Here is a 19,253-nt window from a genome sequence, read left to right on the forward strand (position 1 = left end):
TCAGAGCCCCATTTTTTTGCTCCCTTTTGCAGCAGAATTCCATGAAAGCGTGATCTTTCTGTCTCCAGTTCACCTCCTCTCCTTATCTCCTAAACCCATCTGTTTCAGGCTTTTGCCTCTTCCCTCTAATCTATTTAGAGGGAACTGCAGTTAATAGTCTGATCAACGTTTCCAGAATTTTTTCTCTGCAGATATAAATACACTTCAAAATGTTTCTTTTAAAGTTATCACTGGGTGATGAAACAATAGATGAATTTTCTTTTCCTCTTTATAATGTTTTGGTTCTGTCTGAATTTTTTAAAAAATGATAAGCCTGTGTGACTTTTATAAACAAGAAACAAAGAGCTGTTTTCGTTTTAAATAAAGTCGCTATCTAGGCATACAGAATACATCTGTTATTTTTTAAATGGAGAGTTAGAAATAAAGCTAGAATAAATAAACTTGTTCACTTTTAATAGAAAAACTCCTACTAAAATATGCAGTAGCTCCTCGTTCCGGAGAAACACTTATCTGGGTAACTTTTTATTAGTGTACCTTCCAGATCAATGTTCTTCTATCTAGAGGTTGTGATCTTTTCTTGGGCAGATGACAGGCAGAAGGATAAATGGTGAGTGGAGGGTCTCAGAAGAGATCAGGGATAGGAGAAGTCCAAATAAGCTATCTTCTACTATTCTGATGTAACTTTTCCCTCTCCATTACACAGACATAGACATAAACACACACACACACACACACACACACACTTTTATCAATCCTCATTAACCTCACTTCACCCCCCATGCTAAGATCACTGTATTTCTCATTTCCAACTTGGCCCCCTTCCCCACTCCAAACTTTCTTTCCTATCTTTCCCATTCAGCTCCTTTCTTCTCCAGATCAAAACAAACCTGGCATTTTTCCTCACCTCCACAAGATGAAAATAATTTCTTGCATTAAAATAAAATAATTAGAACCATGGTATGGAGGTAAGCCTGCAAAGCCCAAAGATATTTTTTGAGTATGTCTTAAGAGGCTGAGAATATTTTCAAGAAGTCAATGCTATCATGACAACTTCACGATGGGCTATAAATACGCATTTGCTAAATTCCATCTCACCTGAAGCCAATAATTTTTATAAGAAAGAAAATGACACAAATGTACAGGCATGGACAGGGAAGGGTCTAAAAGTGTGTGCAATATCACTTTCTTTTCTTTTCTTTTTGAGACAGTCTCACTCTGTGGCCAGGTGCCAGACTGGAGTGCAATGGCGCAATCTCGGCTCACTGCAACCTCCGCCTCCCAGGTTCAAATAATTCTCTTGCCTCAGCCTCCTGAGTAGCTGGGACTACAGGCGCCTACACCATGCCCAGCTAATTTTTGTATTTTTTTAGTAGAGACGGAGTTTCACCATGTTGGCCAGGATGGTCTCAATTTCTTGACCTCGTGATCCGCCCACCTCAGCCTCCCAAAATGCTGGGATTACAGGTGTGAGCCACCGCGCCTGGCCAACATCATTTTCATCTCGGCTCCTGGGGGGAGTTTTAATTTCCTTCCCTGTGTAGTTGTATTTTCTAACTGTTCTATAATTTATACACATCACTCACATAATAAAACAATTCAATACATTCATGAATGTATGTCCAAAAATAAAAGGGTAGAAGAAAAGGCCAGCATCCAGGGAGGGGAAAGTAGAAGCAGAAAAGTGAGAAGCAAAGGAAAGAAGCTTCCAAAGCAGTCCACACTAAGTGAGAGACACAGAGCTAAGTCAGTCTCCATCTTTATCAAAGCCAGGAGTCCCATTCTTCCTTCTGATTGGTAGAGTTAACAGACCCCAGGTAAAGTCAAATGCAAAGCAATAATATAGAAAAAAACTGCTTAAACAGCATTAAATGGAACTATTTAAAAGGAGGGGAATTAATAACTTGTTACTGGGGGTGGAGATGAAGGAGTAGGCTCGGGAATGCTGATATTCACAGAACTGCGGCTCTCCACCTTCACTTTGCATCTCAGGCTCCGGGAGCCACTTAAAAGCAAGCTATCTATTTCCAAGAAGTAAATCTCTTGGACGGGTACCTTATGTTCACGAGCCCACGAGGGAAGGTGCTGGGCTGTGTATTGGAGCTCTCAGCCAGAGAAGACAGCTATCTCTTTTGGCACAGGTTCTCAGGAATGAGGCCATGTCTAGCGGGGATTTTCTCCAGATTCGACAGCCTTGGCCCTACCAAAACGCACAGCTTTGTTTTCACCATACATCACTCATTGTTGAGTCTTTTTTGTTTTTCCTCTCAAGCATCCACAGGTTGAATACTGCGTGTTCCCAACAGCCTGTAAACTTCTTGGACCAGCAAAAGGACATTCATTTTGCTGAGTACTCCTTTCACATTTCTATTGTGTTCGATTTCCCACTCCCCCTACCCGAGTCCCCAGAGAATAACGTCTTCCTTGTTTTAGTAACTTGGATCACAGTCAAGGTTGATGTGTTTCTCCATTTTGCAGGATATTTTCTTTAGAAGAGACAAAACAGAGGCCAACAGAGTAGGAGAGGCTTGTTCGGAAATCAGCAGCCATTGAGAACACACAGAAAATGTTTTCAAAGAAATAGAAAGCAGATAACACAAGGCACCATAAACAGAAGTCTCCAAAATGGTGGACTCATACTTAGAAAGATTCCTCAGCAATGTTTTCTCCCAGGGATCCACTTTAAAAATCTAATTTCCTTTGTTTAGGGGTGAGGGAGAAGAAAGTGGTTCTTTCCAATAAAGTACCTTCCCATTGACTTAAATCGAAATACATTCTCCCATTGGAGGTCATAAAAGTAGCTGTGATCCCAGTGGGTATGCAGAGATTAGAAAATGAGTAAAGGGAGAAGGAGGAGAAAGGAGTGGGTCAGCCTCTCAAGTATATCCCACCTCTAACACAGCAAGTTTTCATTTCATCTGTCCACGTTCTTCATAAAATCCTATCCCCACCCATTGTGACACTGCTCCCTAACATCTAACAAAAGATGCCTCCAGGGACTTGCTTGGGACACATGGAAACAAATCTATCCTTTGTGAAGCTTCTTTTTTAAAAAGTAACATTTTCAAGGAAAGAAGATACGAACCAGCATTTAGTGGGGTTTAGTCTGAGGTACATAGTCTTTTAATAAAAAATTGATAATGCCTCTTTTTTATGAGTAATATGGAAATTATATCTTTCTTCTCTAAAACATGTCTGAAATCGCCAGTTTTCCTGTTATAGATTTACCTTGTCACATGATTTTTCTTACCATTGATTTCAAACAGTGTCAAGACACTGGTTATGAATGAAAAAAGTCATGTGTCTGAATTTGTCTTCATGGAATATCTTTTCTCAAATGTATTTTCCATATTAATAGTTCTCATACCATGGCAAAAGAAAGTAAATCCAGTATCACAGAGAACAATGAGCCCAGCCCAGATTGGTCTCCCCTGGGGAGAAGCCAAACTTTCTACTGGAATTACAGATTCAACTGAATCTAGTTCTGGGCTGTTCATGAGTTTGGAGAAGACAGCCAAGATGTCATCATTTTTGAATGCTAAAAGCAAGGCAGACTGTGGGTCATGACACATCAGTGGGTGGTAAAATCAATCTAGTATATCATAATCAGCATTTTTAAAAAATGAAATGGGATAGAGAGAAAATATCAGCATGCACAGCATGTCATAAGAGTATTCCTCAGTGTAAATCTGTGGTGCGTGTGTGTGGACATGTGTGTATATGGGATCTCACTGTAAAGGGTATTTCTAACTGTGGTCACAGTCTAAAAGGTTTCCCCCCATTTAAGAAGCTCTAATCTAGGGCCCAGGTCCTGGAGTCAGACAGAACTGATTCCAACATGGCTCTGCCATCACTCACTATGTGACCTGGGTTAGTTTAATCTTTCCCCTCTCCTCAGCTGAAAGATGGATGTGGCCATAGTATCCTGGGGCTGTTGTAAGATCAGATCAGAAGAGGAAACATGCACAGCCCCTCATGCAGCACCCAATAATGTTCCTATCCATCCTTAGATAAATGTCCAATTTACAAAATGGAATCAGAAATTCATGGATGCATAGTATGTTATATGGGGATAAATTCACAGTGTGAGAGAAGATGGTAGACAATTAGCTAACCATCATTTTTTGCTCTGCAAAAGAGTTGTTCTTTGGTGGAATTATCTATTGGGTTTTGTAGCCCTTTTTATAACTGCTCCCTAAATAAAGTTAATATTCGAGAAATATACCTGTGTGTGTGTGTGTGTGTGTGTGTGTGTGTGTGTGTGTATATATATGGTTTGTTTGTTTTGTTTTGTTTTGAGGAAGGGTCTCACTCTATTGCCCAGGCTGGATTCCAGTGGCCTGATCTTGGCTCACTGCAATCTGTGCCTCCTAGCCTCAAGCAATCCACCCACCTCAGCCTTCCTAGAGCTGGGATTACAGGCATGTGCCACCACATCTGGCTAATTTTTTTTTTTTTTTTTTTTTTTTTTTTTGTAGAGATGGGATTTTACACATTGCTCAGCCTAGATTCAAACTCCTGAGCTCAAATGATCCGCCCACCTCAGCCTCCCAAAGTGCTGGGATTACAGGCATGAGCCACCATGCCCAGCCAAAAAAATACATTTTTAGGCCAGGTGCAGCAGCTCACACCTGTAATCCCAGATGTGGGAGGCAGAGGCAGGCAGAACACCTGAGGTCAAGTGTTGGAGACCAGCCTGGACAACATGACGAAAACCTGTCTATACCAAAAATACAAAAATGCGCCGGGCATGGTGGCAGTCCTGTAATCCTAGCTACGCAGGAGGCTGAAGCAGGAGAATCACTTGAGCCCGGGAGGCAGAGGTTCCAGGGAGCTGAGATTGCACCACTATACTCCAGCCTGGGTGACAGAGTGGGACTCTGTCTCAAAAAAAAGAAAGAAAGAAAGAAAGAAAGAAATACATTTTTATTTCAGAAATCCTTTCCAAGATGTAAGTAACAAACCAATGAAAATTCTTCTCATTTTTTTTCTTATGCAGGACTGAACAGAGGAAACTGTTCACACGTTGTGCTTCATCCTTACAATATAGCTTCTGCCTCCTCCACAAGTGACTAACAGCACGTGTCAAAAGACCTTAAAAAGTATCGAAATTATCTCAACTATGGAAAGATCCAGCTGCAAATACATGCCAAAATTCCTTATCTGTGATTTTTGTAACTGAACAAACAAACCCCTGTATTACAGCATGAAGACGTTTTTTAAAACTGAAATGTACTGTTCACTTCACAATCATGTTCTGTCTATCCTTGCCATTTAACTTGGGGAACGTTATCAAGTTCTGAGGAGAGGAGAAAGGAGAAAAGGAAGGGAGCCAGGAAGAAAGAGTGGGACCAAGAAGCCCAGAGCTTAAGACGAGTTAAGAACAGGTAGAAAGACAGAAGGGTAAAACTGTCAGCAGTCCCCTAGATGGAAGATGGGAGAGAAATAACTTAAAATAACAGAAGCCTTCTTCTTTGAGGTCCAGAGAGGAAGAGGAGATCTGGATAAAATTGCTTAAAAATACTGGGGTGGAGTGAAGTGAAGACTCCCACAGTAAGTCTTGGAAGATGAAACACAACTCTGTTGATTGCTGAAGGATGAACCAAATAACAGGACTGGACCAACACAAGGAAGAAACGCGGGTGGTTGATTGCGGAGTTTAAGCAGAGAAAAGAAAAAGAAACAGCTAAAGAAATGCCCCAGGGTGCCGGGTATAGGGCTGGGAAAGATGCAAATGTTTGGGAATTTAAAAAAACTTTGAAAAACAACAAAAAACAAGTCTTTGCCAAGCCTGGCCTCAGACTTAGGGTAAGTTCTCCCTGAGAGCCTTAAAGGTAAATAAAGAAAAAGCAAGTAAGTTAAGACTGAAAGACTTGACTGATCTAACGGGAATATATGTAATGCCACAAATTTAGTATTTTGTGAAATATTCACAAAGAAATGAGCAGGATTCCTACTGTATTGTCTTTAAATTGTTTTCCAGGAGCGCGCTGACGAGAAATGCCACTCCCTCCATTTCATCCCCAGCAGTGTACGAGGAACAAGAAGAGGTGGGGGTGGGGGAGAGAGACTCTTCCCATCCATCAAATGCTACCCTGATTACCCACGTCAGTCCTAACTCCTGCATTGCCCCAGGTGCCAGTCAATAAGGCCTACGCCATTTGCTTGGCCATCCCCGCATTGTCCACTCACTTGCTCTGCCCTTCTGTCCATTTCACTGAGCTGGAGCTCCCAGCAGCAACTCTAGAAGAGAAGAAGAGGCGGGGAGTGGGGAATGGAGCATGCATGGCTCTGGCAAGCCCCCCAGATCCCAGAATCCAATGAAAGCCCCTCAATACACAGAGACATCAAGCTAGCTGTCAAGATTGCTGAACTGAGTCCCCAGTCCTACTGGGGCCAATGGTGGGGTGAAAAGAACCACCTGGAGGCTGCAAAGAGCTTGGGCTTTGGAATCAGATGTGGACATGGAATCCCAGCTCCAGCACTTAGTAGTATGTGAATTTGGGAAGTAAGTTAACACTCTGAGCTTGGTTTACTCATCTGTAAACCAAGCAGTACTTAGCCCTCATGAGGGTGTTGGGAAGATAAGATGAGTTAACCCGGAAGAGCGCCTGACACGCTGCAGGCACTTCACGAGTGTCCTATGCGATTGCCCATCTCTTCATATTTATTAGAAAATGAAAAGAGTTCTTTCACTGGTGAAAGCAAGTCCCACCGGCCTTTTTTTTTTTTTTTTTCCTTCACTTTTAGGTGCAAGGAGTAGCCCCTTCCTATGTTTCCTGGCTGTATTCTCCCTATTATGGTTGTATGATCAAGTATGGAAAGAAAAACCCTGTTAGTGCAATCACGTATGGGCATAATGGGCTGTGGATTACCCAGATCAGCGTCACACAAATATGAATTTGGATCCTGGACTTTGTACACCCAAAGCACCTCTTGATAAGATAGCAGAATGGTTAACAACTGTGACATCATAGTAAAACACAATTATTAAATGAGGTTGAATGGCTTTGTCCCCAGTATTCCTTGTTCCAAATAGAGACACTACCTATTTACGTTTTTGAAAATTTAATACTGAACAGAACTCATCAACTAGGGGAAGGAGGAAAGCATTCTAATGCCACAGAGAGCTCTGCCCATTCTTCTAAAACTGTACTCTCTTCATAAGTTCTAAGCACCTTTAAAATGGTTCAAACAGGTATGAGTTACTGTGGAAACGCAATGGAATAGAGAAGACCTTACCCCTTTAAGGTGGCTCCTAAGTTCATCTGATTCCAGGTCATGCATTCAAGCTGGGAGGTCATCTGGTATAAATTGTCACTGTTAGAAAAACATCCAGAGTTAGAAACACATAACCACAAAATAATACACTATTGTTTCTTCAAAAGCAACGGAGTTTTAACTTTTCTTGAGAGTGGAAGCCTCGGCATTTTCCAGAATGACACAATATCCAAGTCTGAAATTATGTTCACTTCATCCCACTGATCTCTGCACAGTTATACACTTCACACACAGCAGAAAAGATGGGACAGTAACTCGGACGCATTTTTTAAAACCTTAGTATAGCAACCATTGAAGTTTCTAAAGAAGTATTAAACCTTTGAGGGGAAAAGGCTAAGGGGAGTGAAACTTTGAAAGGCAACGCAGGCTGGATAACTGCCTTTCTGTTCTCCAGTTAAAAGCCTGGGGCTGAAAGTAAAGACAGCAGATTAATTATTCGTGAAAAGGCCATTAAGTTGTTTTAATCAAAAGGATAAGTATCATGCGGATTATGAGGGTCTGAAAAGTCAAAGAGTGATGGGTGATAAATGGTCTAAAAGGCAAGGATGTGACAAGCAGAAGAAAGATGATGATAAACTCGATGCACAGCTGAAGGAATCATTTTCTATATGTTTTATAATCTTGGTACAAGTCAAATGTTAAAAAAAAAAATAGCCCAGTTCTATAAGATTCTATGAGGGGAAATGACTGATCGTTTACATTAAGACTCCAAAGAAGAGTCTTACATCACCATGTAAGCCAACCAAAAGCTGTTCTGTCCCCTCTGTATTTATCTAATTCCTAGAAAACGAGCACATGAATCAATTGCCAGAGATCTCCTAAGTTACCAAGCTCTATCAGGAATAAATTTAGGCCTGAACTGAAACGGTTAATTATGAAATTTGAGACCCAAGAAACCAAGAGTTTGCCTGGGACCTTTTGTTCTAAACACATTACAGAAGAAACATTTCACTCTACCTTCATGGCAGAAGTGAAAAAAGATAAGAGGCATTCAATATCTGATGTGTGGTTTCAGGTTGCAGATTTCAGACCATCTCTGTCTGGTCATGGCATTCTTAGGCCACTTCACTGGGCAGAGGCAACATGAAATTTTAATTCAGAAAGGCTTTTTTCAGGCCAAGCATAACTGGGAACTTGTGGAGGGGAGAGGAAAATTATAGCAACTCAGAATAAATGAATTCTGTGCTCTCTTTCCACATAGCTTGATAAATTGTGGCAGGGTCCATCTGACTCTCATATAATAACTCTGAAAATTATTCAGAACTCCTTAGTGGTGGGTATACAGGATAAGGAGGATATCAGATTCCAGGAGGGAATTTTGCATATGAAAAGTGAAGTGACTTCAAACTCAAAGTATGTGCTGTTTCATTAGTCAGTGTATATCTGGACGCCGTCACTCATCTCTGTGTCTGACCAGCTATTATGCTACTACAATATCCTACATATCAATGAAAAAAAATGATGAGTTTCTCCTGCAGCTTCCCGGCTTGCAGCAGCAGCCCGTGCTGGTCTGTGCCACAACATTTTGCAATTCCACAAATTCTTGCTGTAAGGCTGGAGTAATTAATTCCTGAAGGACCCCAACTTTTATTAGAAGTGCCAGCCTGCTGCATTTACCACGGGAGAGTTTCTTGAACTTTCTTTGGGCTGACAGTTCATTAATAAGCGGCCTCCTCCACAATCTCTCTACTGGTTTTTGTTCTCCTGCACCTTTTCATCAAGCAATCCATTTATTAATCTTGCCATTAATCTCAGCCAACAGGCATTGTATTCCCCAGGCAGCTCTATATTTTTGTCACTAATTTTTAAAAAATTGTTCGCCAACTAAAATTGCTCAGCCCCAGTTGACAATTTTCCTAGGCCCTTCGGGAATGTGGGATCTTTCTGAAACTATTTCAACCTTTCATATGACTCCGAAAATCATAATTTTCAAGGGAGCTGGGAAAGAAAGGTGAGTGACAGACGTTGATGCAGAAGGGTGAATGAATCCCAAATATCTAACTTTGTGAGTTGGAAATTTTCTCACAGACCTAAGAAATAGTCTGATTGATTCCTAAGGTCTCCATAAGGAAGTACCCCAAAGAGAAAATTAAAAAAAATTTTTTAGATGGGGTCTCCCTCTGTTGCCCAGGCTAGAGTGCAGTGATGCTATATCAACTCACTGCAACCTCTGTCTCCGTGGTTCAAGCGATTCTCCTGCCTCAGCCTCTGGAGTAGCTGGATTACAGGCACCCACCACTATGCCTGGCTAATTTTTGTAGTTTTAGTAGAGATGGGGTTTCACCATGTTGGTCAGGCTGGTCTCAAACTCCCAACCTCACTCAGGTGATCCACCCGCCTTGGCCTCCGGAAGTGGTGGGATTACAGACATGAGCCACCCTGCCTAGCCAATATTTTCAATGGTATTTTCTTGACCCTCAGAAGGCAAACCTTCTCAAATCCAGGGCCTATGTCTTACACATATGACTCTCTCTAGTGTGTACTTAATATATACTGTGTACTGTACTGACTAATATGGTAGCCACTGGCCACCTGTGACTCATGCCACACATTAAAATGATAAGATTTTTGGCTATATTGAGTCAAATATGCTATTTGAAAAATGAACTTCACAGTTTCTCATTTTTTGAATGTGGTTACTAGTAAATTTCAAATTACATGTATGGCTTGTGTTATGTTTCTACTGGACAGTGATATTCTATAAGTTTTGGGACATTGAGCAAATCAGTGCAGCTCCCTGCCCCTCAGTTTTCTCATCTGTCCAATGGGAATATTAATCTCAATCAGTCCAACTGTACCGGAATGTTGTGAGGTCCATAGAAAGTAATGCCCTTAATGGCCCTTTGAAGACAATACAGATAATATACTTTAATTTGTTCTAACCTACCAAGTTTTGCACAGCACTTTCACACATTCTCAATACTGCTCACAACTTTGTGAGGCAGATGTAATTATGAGTCCCCATTTATTAGATAAGGATTGAGACACAAAAACAGGCCTAGTGCTGGTGTGCCTGGTGCCACCACCCTCACTCTGCCCTGCCCCTATGAAGGCACCCTGGCATTATGTGGCCTCTGAGCCTCATCCCCTCACTACCATTCATATAATAATAGCAATACAGAAAAGAGTCTGGAGGTGAAAGGGAATAGGCTCCAGGGAGCATCGTGACCTATTCAGTCTCTAGAAAATGACAATGCTGCAAGATGCCCCATGTGTCCTCTTCAGCTCACTAAGGACAGTGTGCCAAGATCCCAGTAGAAGACCACTTTGCGATTCTAGCTGTCTTGACTGCTTAGCCTGAAACTCTCAGAAGAGGAGAGACGGTGAAGAGGACTATGGGAGAGAAGGACTTTCAGAAAATCCCCAAGCTACTAATAGGTTTCCTGAGGCCAGAGATAGGATCAGAGCACAGTTTCAACCACATCCTGCCTTCTGCTGGCTGGGGCTCCTTGCTGCTCAGTCAGTGGGCCTGGCTGGCACAACCTTTCACGTGGAAGTCAATGACAGCAAGGACAATAACGGCTGCTGGGGAGAGGACAAAAATGTGAACTGGAGCTAAAAGTACTGGGCCCAAGCGTGCTCAGGCTCTGATCTCTTTGGGCAATCGCTCAACACCCTGCTCTCATCATGAAAGCCCGTGGAAAGAGGCAGTTTCATTCAAGGAATATACAGCCTCTGGCAAATGAAGCATCTAATTACTCAGTAACCACTGTAGGTGCTGACCACCTCATTCCCAGAGGAGATGAGATAAGCAGGTGGTTTGGCTTACAGCGACCACTGTGGTCACGTAGGCATTTCAGCTCCAACCGTCTAACTCTGCCTGTTCGGAAGTGAACTCTCAAATTGCAGGCTGCCAAAATGTATTCCAAAAGTCATGGTGTTCTTTATATTTTTTAAGTAGATCTTTAAAAAAAAAAAGTCACTTGTTTCCTACGTAAGAATGTTTGAAGTTGGAGGCAAGGGAAAGAGGAAAGAAACTTCTATAACTGGGATTAATGCAAGTTGGAGTAAAATAAAAGGAAGTCAGTCCTAGCAAAAAGGGGGAGCTTAAAAGGAAATCAGTAGTAGATCATATAGAGTTTGTTTTGGCCTGAACTGCAGTATTATTAAGTTCTTGACCTCTGCATAAAAAGAAAGGAAGAAAAAAAAACTCGGCTATTATCTAGACGAGAACTCCCCCACTCCTCAAATGCATGTGTGATTCAAGCACATTTTCATCTTTAAGTCTGTTTATTACATTCTGCAGAATAATTCATGTCATCAAGGGAATAGAACCATCTAACCTGGCTGAGATTAGGGTCATCTCTGCCACATAGTTGCTGGCTGGCAAGGTAACATCATGGAAGATGATCCAAAAAGTAAAGTAAAAAAGGCTCAAAGTAGAGATAACTGGCATCTGTGATTAGAATTCATGTTTCCAGCTTTTTCTGTCATAGCTGTGCCCCACACCAACAGAAGGCCTCTGTGAGTTTACCTCTACCTAATAACCTAACAGAGGGTGCAGCCAGACTTCCACACACCCTTTTCCTGTGCTCTTCCCTTTGAGGTGCCTTGCAGCCTGCTTGCCTAGAAATTTCTGCCCAGCAGGCCATGATGAATAATTATTTCACAGTCACTCTCTTGGTATTGTAATTTCTCTCAAGCTCACCAGCTAACCAAAGAAAAACCCACTGGGGATTCAATTTCTATTAATAAACACTTGGTCAGCACAAAAGCTACAGGAATATTTGGAACTAGATTTTTCCTCCTCCCTGGAGACGAGTTTAATTCAAGCCTGTGGCTTTGAGAACATTGCCCATCACCCTGGAAGCCATTTCAGACCTTCTACCTTCTGTCCATCTATGTGGTAAACAAATACTGATTTTGTACAAAGTGAAAAGACAGTGTAAAATGTGCATAGGTACACAAGTGAAAGAGGTATTGTTAATTATCATTTTATTTTGGGGGCATGGGCTGTCATCTGATTTATGTTTATGTTGAAGGCCAACCCAAGTGGTGGATTAGCACTTCTCACTGAGTTGTGGAACCCAAGATTTCCCAGAAACTCTACAGCTGCTAAGTAAGTTTCTCTCACATGAAAAACAATCTATTTGTAACAGGCTCCACTGTCAATGTCGCCATTTGTGAATCATCAACATTCAATCCAAAACAGACAATCAATGATAGCTTCCAGAGTCCGAGTGGTTTTACCTGCTAACAGGCAAAAGCACAGCAAAAGGAAATATCCTCATTTAAATTGGTAGCACAGTTGCTAACGAAGACTATGCATACCAAATAAAACAGCAAAAGGAAAATGAAAGTACTAGAATGCCTAAAAGAAACAATCAGTGTGCATAGAAATATTTTTCAAACACAGTGCACAGAACTTTTCAAAGTAGCTATGAGGATCAATCTTTCAAGGACGGGGGTCTCCAAGGAGGTCAGCAAACAGATGAGGCAAAGGGACTCTGGGAAGGAAAGAGAGCAGAAAAGGCCGAGCTAGCTGCCTTTTCTAGGTAGACAGTAGTGGGGGAATTGTGCCTATTAAGGTTGGACCCCACTACTCCCTGCACTGATAGGGGAATGCTTTTCCCCGGGACCTTCTCTCTGGGCAAGCCCAAATCAGGATGGTCCTGGAAGCAGTCATTCTTCCTGGGTCTGGATGGACAGGGAGAAAGGTCTCTGCCCTGCGATTCTGGATTGAACTTCACCCTAACAGTTCACACCCAGTGGTAAAGATGAAGCTGGAGGAGTCTGGAGTTTCAAAGACAGCTGCTTTGTGAGTTAGGACTTCAGGAGAAGGCTCAAGTCTGCTTCTGATAATGGCCTTCAGGGAAAACACTGTCCTAAACCACTAAGAACTTTCTATTGAAAACTATGGGTAAAAGTCGTAGGTAACTGGACTTCTTTCACAACTGTGGGAAGTAGAAGATCATCCTCTAGTAAGACTGAGGACAGATGCCACCTTCAAAGAGAGAATGGCACTTATCCATCTAGAGAGAAAGCAAATGCAGAGGGTAGAAGGATGGATTCTGGAGGTGTGTTACTTGAATTTGAACACAACTCCCGTCATCCCTTAACTCTGTCACACTGGGGAAATTTACCTCTCAGGGCTTCAGTTTCCTCCTCTGTAAAATGGGAGTGAGAACCTGTTGTGTCCCTCAGAGAGTCCCTGGTGGATTAAATAAGTCTATACTTGCAAAGTGCTTACAGTGATACCTGGTACATGGTAAGTCTACAGAAGCACGTGCTCTTATGATTTATCAGCAAAAGTGATACACTGACTACACAGGGGGAAAATCAGGTGGGGAATCCTGCATAGTCTAGTGTCACTCGGTGATTCAGAGCACAGGTGGGCTGTGAAGTCAGAGACTGAGGATCAAATCCTGATTCTGATTCTCATGTACCATGTGATCTTGGGCAAGTTACTTTGAGGCTGAACTTATTTCCTCATCAGTAAACTAGAACTTATAGTACCTGCCTCAAAGAGTAGTCAGAAGGGTTAAATGAGTAAACTGAGTGAACCATTTAACGTCGTACACAGCAACATAGTCGGCATGTAATAAATTTCAGTTATTACATTATAAAGACTCATGCTTTCATCCAGCAATGATCACTGGGTTCCATGAGGGCAAACACCTGGTTTCAGAAATGCTAGTGACCTTTACACAAAACTCCACCCAAGTTCTACATGAAGGGAGAGGGTAAGGAGGATGGAGAAAATCACCCCGTCACTTCCCGTAAGTTGTTGATTGGGTACATTTTCTATTCACTGCTGTTCATAGCCACAACAAATAAATATGCAGCTGCAACCCCTCAGATCTGTCACCTGAGAGAAAGGAGCGAATTGTGTGGGGGACAAGGAAAGAACTGGGATTTTGAAAAAGTCCTCAAAGCACACTCCACACTGTACTCTGCTTATTTAATGTCAAATCTGTACCATTACCTTTCTTTTAGGCTGGCAAGGGAAAGTAGATCCAAAGACTGGGGAGAGGCCCGGTGCGGTGGCTCATACCTGTAGTCCCAGCACTTTTCGAGGCCAAAGTGGGTGTATTAGCTGAGGTCAGGAGTTTGAGACCAGCCTGAGCAACATGGTGAAACCCTGTCACTACTAAAAATACAAAAATTAGCCAGGTGTGGTGGTAGGCACCTGTAATCTCAGCTACTTGAGAAGCTGAGGCATGAAAATTGCTTAAACCCAGGAGATGGAGTTGCAGTGAGCCAAGATTGCACCATTGCACTCCGTGTGACAGAGTGAAACCCCGTCTCAAAAAAAAAAAAAAAAAAAAAAGACTGGGGAGAAAAAAGTTCAGTAGGGGAGGGGGAAAAGCTGGGCAGTCAGCCTCAGGGGGTCAAATGCAGCAAGGCAAACAAAATACAAGCAAGGTTTCCCTAGAAAATCCCAAATTTTAGACAGAAAAATGAATGAAACTAGGGACCACTGAATATCTAAAATCCAAAGGTTAGGCTGTTAAGCAATTAAAGTTCAGCTCTATTTTTATGCGTTTTCAAACACTGCATTCACAAAAGCATTTAAATACTCTTTCAAACTTGTTTAGGAGTGGGAAAGAAGAAAACCATGTAACTGCGGTAATGTTGGTGCAGAAACCCAGTTTTAAAATATCCCTATACCTGCCCATTCATCTTTAGACTGCAAGGAAAGCACAGGATCTTTGAAAACTGGAAATGTTAATTTAGGTTGAATGGAGCTTTCCAGATCCAGACAGTACAAATTTCAAGGGAACAACCTCTTCCAACAGGGGTCACAAATTCTTTTTTGAGATGTTACTATTCAGGAAATTTTCTGTGAGAGGAAAAAAATAGTATTTTTATTGGATTCGTGTAAAAATAACAGGACAAAAGAAAGTTCATGAATTATAAAGAAAAAAAACAAATACTTCTGAAAGGTGAATTCGACAAAGTGCTTAAAACAGTGGCCAATCAGAGGCTGGATTAGAAATTGTAAAATGTATGTAATTTTTCCTACTTCCCTGGCAACCACAAAGTCAGACCTAAGTCAAAATCCACCACAGGCACCCTGGAGAATTGCTATTAAACCAGCGATAGTGATCGCTTTTTCTTGTACTCCTCTTTCACGGCTGCCAGGTCCTCTGATGGACCCCTTCCTAGGGTCCCACAGGGTGAGAATCTCGCCTTGGGAGAGGGGAGTAGGGGATGTGTGTGTCACTGATGCACGGACTGCAATGACTTCACAGCCCCCAACCCCCAAGAAAACTTCCCATCTCAACAGCGCCCACTCCAGCAACAAGGTCTTCTCCCAGCCTAGTGTGAGACACCAACTGAGTCCACAGGAGCCAAGGAGGAAGGGGTGGACCAAGGTCATTACGCGGGAACCGTTCCAACAGCCCTCCTGATGGCTACTAGAATAACAGCATTGACACCCTGGCAATGGACGGGAGCAGCTACTCTGGAAGAACGGCAACGGCCCCGCTGCCAGTTCTGCTAGGGGAGGAGACTGACCGCGGAGAATAGGTGCGAATCCTGCCCCCATTCCAGGGACTTGACCCCCCGAGGAGAGGCGCTGAGCTGGCAGGCTTGGGGCAGAATGCCGTGCCTGCGGTGCAGAACAGGAATGATTTCTAGCTAGGGAGGCAGAAAAATAAGGATGGGGAGGTGCGACCATTTCATTTCCTTGCCCACTGCCTGCCTCCCCGTCCCCCAAGAAAATGTGATGAGGAATCCAAGATTCGAAAAGATAAACCGGATGTTCTGAGGAAAAAAAAAAAAAAAAAAGGTTTCCCCAGTCCGCGAGTCTCACGTGTTAGAAACAGAAGGGGCGCGTCCCTGCACCTCTCTAGGAACTCCCGGGAAAGAGAGCCTTAGATGCGGGAGTCAGGCCAGCCCCGGGCTCACTCTCGCAAAGGCAGCAAGGGCCTAGGGCTGCGCCTCGCTCCGGATCTAGGACTCCCGCCCCTCCTCCACCTGCGGGACGGGACGATCCCCCAGGCACGGCCACTCCCCCACCCAATCTCCCAGGGCAGGCGCTTTTCCTTCCTTCATGACCTCACTACCTCCTTCCCTTGACGTCAGCCCCGGGTCCCCGCGCGGAGGGGCAGGAGGATGGGGATGGGTTTGGGGGCAGCCGGTGTCAGGATCCAGGAGCACCCAGGAGGAGGGGGGCTATGAGGTCATGCGCGCCCAATCCCTGGCCGCACAAGCCGCGCGAGGCCGCTCCCCGGCCCCCGCCCCACCTTCCCGCCCCGCGCAGGCTGATGTGCGCCGCAGTTACTAGGCAACCCTATCGCAGACGCGGGCGGCCGGCCAAGTTCACCCAAAGTTGAAGAAGAAATTTGGGGGAGAGAAGTGGAGCGAGAGGCGAGAAGAGGAAGCACGGACCGGAGAAAAGCTTGGAGGGGAATGAAGCTGGCCTTGAGGCCTCCCGCGCACAGGAAGAAGGTCCCACGCGGGCCAGAGCAGCCTCCCCGCAGGGTCCTGCTGCAATCCGACCTCCGTCCCACACCCGGGCTGGGGGCTCACCAGAGAGCGTAGCAGGGGCGCTGGGAACTACGCTCACAAAGTGCTGCAGCGGGCCGAAACCATGAAGGGTTGAGGTGGGGAGAAGGCTGTGGCCGAGGGTTCGCGCCTTCGAAGTAGTCTGACAGGTGTGGCCAATGGATGGGTTTAAGGTCTCAGAACCGAGTGGGAGTGGACTCCGCGTTTAATCTTTAGTCCCGACAAGGCAAATTCCTCCCAGTAAAGACCTTCTAAAAATAATAACTTTTAGAGCGCCGCTCCTTCTTCTTCAGCTCCAAACAGTAATTGTCCTCATTTTTATACAAAATAAGAACAACTCAAACACCGGGGAGATCAGCTTTAATTTCCTCTAAGCAGTATTGGGGTCGAGGCGTCTCGTGCCCCCAAGACCCTGCAGGCCAGCAGTCAGGGTTGCCCGGCTGGGGCGTTCCCAAGTCCGCCGGCTCGTGCGTTCCCTCAGGGGTCCCAGGGACCCAGACGCGATGCCCAGCGCCTTCCTACCTGCTGTAGGGAGTCCTTAGCAGCAAAGCCTGGCTGCCGGTGCAGCTGTCGGTGGGGGTATGGCAGCCGTAGACTGGGGGCGGCACCGAGTACTGCTGCTCACCTGCAGAGAGAGCCGAGGACAATTGAGCGAGTGCGCCCCAAGGGCTCAGGGTAACACGCTTTGGGGCAGGGGTTGGGGGAGACGCGAGATCCTGAGCCTGGGGCACTGGGGCCTGGATGCGGGGTGTGCAGAGCAAGGCCGTCCACAATGCAACGAGCTAAGCCTCATTTTACATTCTCCTAGCAGTCGCCGCGCGGTGCACCCAAAAGGCCCTCCAGACATTCGTAGACTTGGTTGGAGGGCGATGGCGATGTCCCTAACGTACTTGGGATGGAGGAAGATCCAATCTTTTCCTTTAAATACAGTGTCATTGGGCCAATGATTTCTAAGGTCTTTTAGATGTCCTCCTTTACCTAATTTGCTGTGGGTTGGGAATTCCTAGGGGGAGGGAGGAATAGCATAGAAGAAGGGGAGAGGGACTCCACTTGGTTCTCGCCGGCTTACCCAGCGAGCCCTGCTGGCCCATGGGGTCCTCGTGCTTGAAGGAGTGGTTGGAAAACTGCGCCGCGTGGTGCGAGGGCGTGTGACCGTAGCTGGGCGTCCCGTCGAAGGTGACCGTGCTGTAACCTGCGGGAGGGGCGGAGAGAAGCACAAGGTCAGCGGGGTTCTCCCGAGACAGGGACTGTGGGTCTGAACCAGCCACTGGTGGGGGGGTGCGCTGAACCCCGCATTCGGAACCCCAGCGGAGGAGACTATCGCCCCACCAGCCCCCGGGACTTTCAGCGGAAAGACTACCCAAGCCCCTGGATGCGATCTCTGGACAGGCTTCTCCACCCTTTCCAACTAAAGCCCCGACCTCGCTTTTTCCCAATTTATTCATGCCTCAGTCTTCCATTGTCTCTGCCGCTTCTGCAGCGAACCTCTGGCAGGTTAAGTATAAAACTCGTCGCCTGATCAACAAAGTTGTTCACCCCCAAAAAACAAACTCCGCAGCTATAGGGCAGGAGCAGTGCGGGCAAGTGAAATGGATCTACTGGGCTAACCCCACGCTGACTCCGAGCTGTAAATCAGTGGCCTGCGCCTCAACTTTCATTAATTACTCGGAGCCAGTTAAATGGCCTGGTCTTAAAAATGGGAAGAGTAATTGCCGAGTAATGTTATCTATCTGGGACTACCCAACCCGACACCGCGACACCCGAGGCCCAAGGGAAAGCTGGTGAGGGGGAAACAAGGCCCCCTTCCAGTTAGGCCTTCAGATGGCAACATGCGCTCTCCTCCTTCCCCTGTGGGACCCACATTGTGCCCAGGCCGACCATGACCACTGCCCTAGGAGCCAACTTCCTTGCTCTCCAGGGGGACAATCAGTTTCCTTTAGAGGGTGCCTGACACTCTATCTCCCTTTCCCGCCATGGTAGTGCTTGGGTCCTCCGCCTCAGTTTACCCCCAGGGTAATTCTGGCATTCTTACACGTCTCCAAAAGTGGGAAAAAGCACGTAGTGCCTCAGTTGGCAAACAAAGTCTTTTATGATTTTTGTTACTAAATTGCTTTAAACATATACCCCCACAAGCTTCTGGAAAGCTGTTGTTGCCTCTGCGGAAAAGCATCATTCGTTAAAGGTCTGTCCTTGGCCCTGGAACCCAAGGGTGGGGTCCATTCCTCTATAATTTCCGGAGTCTGTGGCCTGAGGTCCAGGCACAACGGCAAAGGAGAGCTGCTCCTCTGGGATCCTGGCAGGGCCACCCCGCCAGCCTCAGATCCTCCTGGCCCCGCGGCTGTCCTGGGTCTCCAAACTTCACAAAATTCTCAGGAGTAAGTTGCATCAGACATCACCCATTCTCCCACTCTTACCCAATTTGATCGAAGTTCTGCAACAAGTGCCTCCAAAGACTTAAGCAGGACTGAGCTTATGAGCAAGCAGTGACCCCAGGCATCCTTACCTCTAGTTTAGAAACACAC

The 19,253-nt window shown here is 45.0% G+C and overlaps 1 protein-coding gene across 4 annotated transcripts in view; it reads right to left on the reverse strand.

The window, feature by feature from the left end:
- WT1 (WT1 transcription factor) overlaps positions 1 to 19,253 on the reverse strand; it is a 46,174-nt gene that overhangs the window by 21,336 nt on the left and 5,585 nt on the right. For 2 of the 4 annotated variants that reach the window (XM_017514275.2, XM_017514271.2), the window contains exons 2-5: positions 17,801 to 17,923; positions 17,254 to 17,356; positions 7,240 to 7,317; positions 6,190 to 6,240 (exon numbers count right to left, since the gene is read on the reverse strand). In XM_017514275.2, the coding sequence (XP_017369764.1) occupies positions 6,190 to 6,240; positions 7,240 to 7,317; positions 17,254 to 17,356; positions 17,801 to 17,923 (355 nt within the window). The remainder of the gene's footprint in view (positions 1 to 6,189; positions 6,241 to 7,239; positions 7,318 to 17,253; positions 17,357 to 17,800; positions 17,924 to 19,253) is intronic. The other 2 variants (XM_017514274.2, XM_017514272.2) reach the window with 1 other exon arrangement.

The sequence above is a fragment of the Cebus imitator genome, unplaced genomic scaffold (genome assembly GCF_001604975.1).
Source record: "Cebus imitator isolate Cc_AM_T3 unplaced genomic scaffold, Cebus_imitator-1.0 Scaffold521, whole genome shotgun sequence".
NCBI lineage: Eukaryota > Metazoa > Chordata > Mammalia > Primates > Cebidae > Cebus > Cebus imitator.